Below are 8,125 nucleotides of genomic sequence, written 5' to 3' on the forward strand. Positions count from 1 at the left end.
CTGAAGTGTACAGTTAATCATGTCCTCAGTGACTAAGAAAAAATCCTTGCTGTCAAAAAATCACCTTTTTTGGAGGATGGATGACTACAGAGTTATTTTCAATAAGTATCTAATTAAAGTCCCCATTGAAACATGGAAATCAGCTTTTATACTTAAAATAATTACATTATGTTTTACAATATACTATAATTTTAAAAAATCTTCCAGAATCCAGAGTTTAGATATTTCCCATGTTTATTACGAATCACATTCACAGTGCAATACAAATTACATAAAAAGCTATACAAATGACAAATACAAAGACTACATGAAATGTACAAAGACTACATGAAACACGTACCATTCTGTAATGGATATAATACCCGACTCTTAGGATAAAAGTGTTCTTGACACCTGTTAGCAAAAACTGGAAGTCAAAAGATAAATAACTGGATTGAGAAACTCCTTCATTATTTAGTTTTTTTTATTAACAATTCTTTATGTTTGTAAGCAGACTATCAATATTTTAAAAAAAGCACCACTGTGCTCTTTCCTAGCATATAGACAAGTTTTTCCACTGTTTCAAGCCTAGATTAATTTTCAATTAATCATCCTGTCCTTCAGTAAAAATAGTCACAAAAATCCATTTAGCACTTTGTTTCCAGAGCAATGATGATATAAAAAGTAAACTATAAACATAATCATGTGTCAGGCTATAACTTTGGAAATATTATATGTAAAAGTTTAGAAACTAGAACAGTCCAATATCTGCACTGCTTAGATAAATTATACAATGACAGCTCTTTAGTACATTACAAAATTTTAATGTACTGTCCGTACCAAAATAATACATTTACTCTACGTGTCTAGATTAATTCTTGCAAATGTTGACTGATTAGTTGTGCTAGTACTTTAGAGATCAATCTAAAATATCTAGCTCTTTTCACAGCCTCTCCTCAGATACATAATAAAAATAAATTAATCCTGGCTGGCTAAGTGTAAATAAGTGGTAATTTCTACTACCAACTGGATTCTGGTAGTGGCTTGATTTTATTTCATTTTGTCAAAAAAACACATTTCAGAGAAGTAGCATTTTTCTTACCTTGGTTTGGTTTAGTTTATTCAGGAGATATTCTTCCTTATTTAATCAATGCCTAACTGTAACAAGAAGTCCTAAGGACATATTTTCTAGTTTAATAGCAAGCATTTGCCTAGTAGCAACAAAATGATAGTTCAGAACCTCTCTTTGGCATTACAGTATTATGAATTTCAGAAGAACAGATTCTTTCATGTGCCAGTTCCAAAAAATTAGACGTGTTTTTAGCCACCCACTGTGGAGCTCCAGAGCTGTGAAAATGATGAGTCAAGACTCATTTTCAGTTAAGATCTGCAAGATCTTCCCTTTTGACAGATGACCATAATGAGGAAATTGTTTAGCACCTCAACACAGTCCCAATCCATTCACTGAATTGTAAAGGCTATGCAAACTGGCAAGCCACTATTTTGATTACGAAATTTGGTTTTGTGTGTCTGCATGCACAGACAATACTCTGTTCAAGTATTACAGAGGGCTTGTAAACCTGGACATAAACTTTAAGTTCATGTAGAAAAATCAGTAAGGATGTAATATGCAAAAATAAATGAATCATGTATTTAATATCCATATAGATTTGCATTCTCATATGCACTATTTAGCAATAAGCATTCTTACTGATCACTATTCAAATGCATCTCAAAAAATGCTAGTAGCACTTCTTCGGTCTGTTTTTAAAATTAATACAAAATAAACCCTACAGCAGTGTGTAGCACTTTACAGCCAAATTTTCAGTACTGCTGAATGTAAAAGCCTTCTCCTGGGGTATAGCAAAGAAAACGCTTTTTTAAATGCCATCAGAGCTCTTCTCTGACTACTGATTACTGTGTGTCCCTTCTAGCAAGCAACAATGGTGTCACAGATTTATTGCTCTGAGTCCAAGGGACCCTCATGTATATCTCATACATGACTTGGGAATGCCAGAGGCAGCTGTAGCGCCAGAAGAACTGAGTGGACCTTAGAAAAGCTTCAGCAGAGCACTCATGCTCAGAATTCACCTCAAAGCAGAAAAGCCAGGGAAGTGCTTACTTACCAGAATGCTTTTGTGACAAGGCTTGGCATAAATGCTGCTGCAAACAACTTTATTCAAAAAATATGCTGAAGCAGAGTAAGCCAAAGTCAAAAACCATTTTTGAAAGTGTGCTATAAGGACAATTCATTTCAGACTAAGCTTTCAGAAAAAGTCAATGACTACAGCTTCCTTCCTGGACCCCCAGTGAAGACAAATTTGCATGTGGGAAAGTTTTGAGCGTCAAGTTTCACATATGTACACTTTCTAAACAATGTGTCTGAGTTAAAGGTAAGAATTACTACTGCATCAAACTTGGATCAGCATTGCACTTTTAAATACTTGTAACCATTAGATGTTGTCAAGAAACATTCAAGTGTCGATAGATGTTTAGAAATCACTGTAAAAAAGTTAGTAGAAAAGCTCAATTGTTTTTGGAGTTGAAACATAAGTTTCAAATATAATGAACATGGAGAGCTATGCCATTTACTCCAGTTCAGGTAATATGGTATTAAAACCACCAGTAGCTTTATAAAAACAATATATGAGAAATACAAAACCAAATGACAAAACTACTTCAATATTCAAGCCAAGTGACATCCAAGTGCTAAGACAAACCATACGTGGACACCTTCATGCTAAACTTCACATTCCCATCTGCATGTCAGCAAAGTTGTAGAAATTGTCTACATCTTGAGATGCTGATGCCTTGCTTTCCGATACAAAAACCTGTTTTGTTAAACAAGAAAATAGTTATGCATCACTAAAAGCAGTCGTTGCTCATTTGGAATCACTAATGCTAATTTTTAGTTTTGCATTTCATGAAGGGCACAACTCTGTTGGTTTCCACTGTATGACAGAACAGTCCTAGAATTCTCTCAGCCCTGAGGTTTGTTACCATCACCCCTTCCTAGCAGACATGCTAGCTGCATTAACCCTTGCCTTCTACTGATTAGAAGTTTGAGGCTTGATTATTCAGGGGTCACAGCTTCAGCTAGTGTCCATTTAGATGTATTTTGATTGGTAAAGTCAATTCTGTCCAGGAGAGGGGGGTTAAAATAAATACACAAAATCCTTAGACTACCACTTTCCTTTAACAGAAAGGCAGAGTTTGTAAGAAAGACTCCCTTGTGCTATATTCCTCTCAAAAAAACTTAGTTGCTTCTTCAGCAGATGATTATTTTTTTGAAATAACTTCAATTACATTTGCATTTTTCAAAATTTACCAATGCATGTGAAGCCCAAGCTCTAGGACAGTCACCTTTGAAAGCTTTCAGCAGATCAACTACAATTGTCTTAGGCAATATCCAAACAGTTCAGTGTAACAGATAGCATTGTAGCTGTTCATCGATATCAACATGCAAGCAATAGCCTCAGTCAAAAAATTAAAAGAGATGACTTACTACAAGAAGACTGTTTTTCAGAAACTGGGCAGTCTAGTTCCAAATAAGTCTTTGAAAGGAACCAAAAGACAGCAAGGAGCTGTATGGACACTTTGTCTAAAAGACATTCTAGTGTTCTTTGAACAGCTGCCTGAAAGCAAAGGGTTTGTCACTTTAAGTGGAAATTGTCTATTCCTCAATGGATATGGGGATTTAAAACTTGCTTTCCTGGGAGTGACAAGATTTTCTTGCCACCAACAAATAACTTGAGTTTTGAGTACAAAAAACCAAAACAACAACAACCAAAGGGTATCCAGATTTTACTACTCGTGAACCTAAAAAGATTTTTTAGTATGTCAACACTACATCTTGACCATGAAGTAGCTTAGACATTCTGTAATATTTTCTGTCAATAAAGCAATACATCAGCTTACCTTGGTCCCACTAAAAACTTCATTTATAGTGCTTCGACATCCTTCCACAGCACCATCTCCATTGAACTCCAAAGCAACCACTGGACCTGGAAAATAGTTTCATCTAAAATCAATACTACTTTTAAGCTTGGCATCGAAACAGCAGATTTCTCAACCCATAGGGAATTGTGAAGCTGGCAAGAAGCATTTTATAGTTTTTGCTCAAGCAGCCCCATAATGGTGGATAAAGAATTGAAAATACTTAAACATGTTAAAAAAAAAGCACAGTGTTATCTGAGAAAAAAGTATCAGCTATTCCACGCTCATTTTTTGCAGAGATTTTGGCAGGATTCCAGATTTACTTCTTGAAAGACAGCAATAGCACAAAAACACTAAGGAGAGCTGGGCATCGTGGAAGTGAGTCAGACTATACCGCTCAAATAGTGAGCCATTTCACAGACATCTGGAGTAGGACTGAGTCATTCAGGCATTATTGCCTCAGTCCCAAGATAGCAAATTGCCTGATTTTTAGACTTTTTCTCACCCACTATTTGCACATCCCCTTTCTCTGGTTTCATTCTGAACATGGTATTTCTTCCCACATGGCTGCAAAATAGACCATAAACTAGACTTTCATCTTTTGCCCTATTCTTGCAATGAATATCACAGACCCCTTATCTCACCATGAAAAAACCTGCAAGCTGCTGCCAAGTTTGGGAGTGAATATTGATCTTTAACATATAACAGATAACAAGATGTCAGTACTTCTGCAAGAAAAGACAAAACCCAATTGAGTCAAATCAATAGAAAGGCTTTTGAAATACTCTGACAGTACACCAGTTATAAACAGGAATTTAATGCTTGTCTGCTCTATGCACATCTATACTGATTCACTTAAATATTTATACAGAAACTCTGAACATCTCAGTAGTCGAGCAGGAATGGTGATAAGTTAGAAACAGTCAAAGAGCATGAGCTTCTTTTGACCACTCCAGGCAGATCCGCATTGCCAGTGCTCCCAAGCTATGTGGTGGGACCACTAGAGGGGGAGCAGAGCCACAAAATACACATTTCTGATGCCTTCAGGAGTTTTTGCTGGTTTAGGGCATCACTGAGGCTTCCAGAACTCATCTCAACAGGTTTTACAGTATGCCTTTGAAACACAAATTTCTCCTTCACTTCTCTTTCTTCTCCAGAACTCTCTGGTGACAGATTTCTATAACAAGAGGAGAAAGAAAACAACACAAACTCACCTTTTTCAAGCAGTGGAATGAATTCTGATGCATGCTGCTGGAAAACTCTGTGTGCATCCTCTGCCTTCATTAAGACCTCTTTAGTCTGTACCAGCTGAAAGCCTTTACCAGTCATCTGTTACCAAAGAAAGAATTCATGTTAAAAATGTTTCTAAGGCAGAGAGTTCAGCTTGATTATCCAGATTACACTGGAATATACCCCGTTTTCCCATACACATTAAACCACAGAGCAAAGGGACCCTTTCTGCTCTTTTTCTTTTTCTACATTTCATTTTCTTTTTCTACATTTCTGTTTATTTTCATTCCATTCATCCAGATTTTCTCCTCTGCCCTAGTGCACCTAAAGGAATAAATGTGAATGGTTTTGTTTTATATTATGGCTCAGGGTTGTGTGTTTTTCCCTACAATCCCTCAGAAGCTGAAACTAATGGGAGTTAAAAGCATTCAGCATCTGGAATCAAGCAGTTAGTTCTCATTAGTCTGCAATAGTTCAGTCAAGCATTAGCTCAACCTCTCATCTATCCACTGTTGAAGTTTTCCATTTTGGAAAAATAGTTACAAATTTTTGAAAACACATGCACACGTCACACAACCCGCATACCCTTTTATTCTAAATCTAATATGAAACTAAAAGCATGTGGAAAAGGAGCAAATACATTTATACTTCCAAAGCATCTACAGAGCAGTAAGATTTCCACAGAATGTCACTAACTAGTCTTAGCATCTTCTTAACTCTTAATACCTAAAGAACTACTAACATGGGAGAACACATCTATTATCCTCTTTACTGTAGCTATTCCTTCTCCAGAAAAAAAACCCCAGTATCATTATCTCCCTTCATTCAAGAAGCTGTTAGTAACTCAGTTCCACAAAAGTCCAACTGGGCAGGGGGGAGGCAAGGAAACACCCTGCAGCTAAAAACCCAAGGGAAAGAGCTCCACCAGTTGTTTAGTGGATCATACAACACTGTGACCAGCAGCTTTTGCAGATACCTCTCTCAGGGTATCTGACACTTCAGGGTGCTAAAAGCAGCCAGCCACACTCAAATTTTAGCCCCAGGAAAGTACAAACTCAGTCGAGCTTGGAAGCTGCTGCCTCACACAGAAAGGAAAAAAAAAAAAAGAAAAAAAAGACCACACCAGCTATTTAAGTAATCGAAGACAGCTGACCAGCCATGACAAACACTTACTGCCTTTTTCAGAAAAAAAATTACAACATTGGATGTCACAGGAGATACGTTTTAACACGTTATTTTTTTAGAGTCTCTCTTAGCAGGACAGACTTTTGTTAGCTGTGACTTTAGAGGCAGTAAGCTAACAAGTTAATCAGCTACATCCCTTTCACGAGCACTGTCAATCACATACTGATTTGACCAAGTTCATCAAATCAACTACACATTTTCTTCAGAACGTCGCTTTGCTGTGCCATGATGGAAAAATATACTGGAACTATTAGAGGATAGAGGTGCTACTCACAGGATGTCAGCTGTAAAGCAACTGACTGATCAAATAAGATTCAGTCTCTTATCTTGCTTTTAGGTTTCAAACAGTGCAGTTGATCAGTATGGTCAGTAAACAAACAGAGCCTCTGTGTTCTCCCTTCAGGGAGCATTAAAGGCTGTCCAGAGGAAAGTTTCACGAAGAATTCAAAAAGCTGAATGAAGACAAAGGTTGCTTACCTCATCAATTAACTTCCTGGCGTTTGCAGTTGTGTAGTCACCAGCAAAAAACACAGCCAAACATGATTCATCACTGCATTTCTGTCTCCGCCCTCGAGTTATTGGTACTATGCTCTTTGTAGCATCAGTAGAAATTCTGACGGCTTTCAGCTCCTCAGAGCTGGGCAGAGGAACATAATCTTGGACTACAGCGGTTTCAGGCAAAAGGCCCCAATTGTTTTCTCCTGACACAGGGGTAAAGTCATGGATGTTGCTCCATGTGTTATTGAAGATACTCAGACCAGCATCTTTAAATTGTAAAGCAAGCTCAGGATAATAGTACTGGAAACATCCAAATTTCATACCTGTGGAGGACTCGATAATGGGCTGGGTGGCACAGCACAAGAATACCTCCAGCTTTCTGCAGTCCCGAGTGCGAAACTGTTGGCAGGCAACTATGCATTTACAATCTTTGCAGTCACGGAAGAACACGCTGCCTTTTATTGGTCCTAAAAAGATTTGGCAATTTACACAGTCATCAATAGTGATTGTAGCAGAATGGTCAAATATGTAGATACTACAGTTCTCACAGTCCTGAATGACAAATTGTTGCCCTGCTACTTTTCCAGGCAGTCGACCCACAGTTTCATTTTTAAGTCCGGAAAAAGTGTAATCTTTGGGGTCAATCTGAGGGAGGAAGAAAAAAAAAAAAGAAGGTTAAAATGTTCACATACAGAGAATATGATAATGCTAAATGACAACTGACTTGCATTAATTGAAGTACCACTGAATTGTGCAGGACAAACTCCAGAAAACTCTTCAAAGAGTGATGAAAGATCAGAAGCAGCTCTTTTAGCTAAACTTCTGGAATACACTGTACTGAGGAACAACAAAGAATTGAAACCACTTCTGAGATTCACCAGGGAAAAAACAAAACAAAACAAAACAAAGCAAAGCAACTAAATAATTTTGTCCTTTCTTTATTAAAGGGGGGGCGAGCTAGCTTTTTCTATGGACTCTGAACTGTTTCAAGAAGGATGATGGTTCTGGGTTTTAGAGTAGTAACTGTAATAAATAAATTGTCCAACATACAGATTCATAAAGCTGGGGATATACAGTATTTCCTTTTGAGTAGCTTTCTTGATCATATTTAAAAACACCTCAACATGTTGCAAGGAAACACGGAAACATTGTTGCTGTCAAGCAGTATCTCCTCTATTATGTTTGCAAACTACAGAGAGTTCGCTTATCTAAAGCACAGCATTTTCCTGGGCTAACAATGAAAAGATTTTTGTGCTAACAATGAAAAGATTTTTGTGCTAACAATGAAAAGATTTTT

The 8,125-nt window shown here is 37.2% G+C and overlaps 1 protein-coding gene across 1 annotated transcript in view; it reads right to left on the minus strand.

The window, feature by feature from the left end:
- Window positions 1-216: 216 nt before the first annotated feature.
- The window catches only part of RP2 (RP2, ARL3 GTPase activating protein), a 17,103-nt gene continuing 9,194 nt past the window's right edge, over window positions 217-8,125 (minus strand). Inside the window, exons 3-6 of the mRNA XM_027674811.1 lie at window positions 6,808-7,473; window positions 5,130-5,244; window positions 3,898-3,983; window positions 217-2,810 (exon numbers count right to left, since the gene is read on the minus strand). Of these exons, the coding sequence (XP_027530612.1) occupies window positions 2,727-2,810; window positions 3,898-3,983; window positions 5,130-5,244; window positions 6,808-7,473 (951 nt within the window). The 3' untranslated portion in view covers window positions 217-2,726. The remainder of the gene's footprint in view (window positions 2,811-3,897; window positions 3,984-5,129; window positions 5,245-6,807; window positions 7,474-8,125) is intronic.

Source organism: Neopelma chrysocephalum, unplaced genomic scaffold (assembly GCF_003984885.1).
Source record: "Neopelma chrysocephalum unplaced genomic scaffold, ASM398488v2 Primary Assembly neopelma1_25, whole genome shotgun sequence".
In the NCBI taxonomy this organism is placed as follows: Eukaryota; Metazoa; Chordata; class Aves; order Passeriformes; family Pipridae; genus Neopelma; species Neopelma chrysocephalum.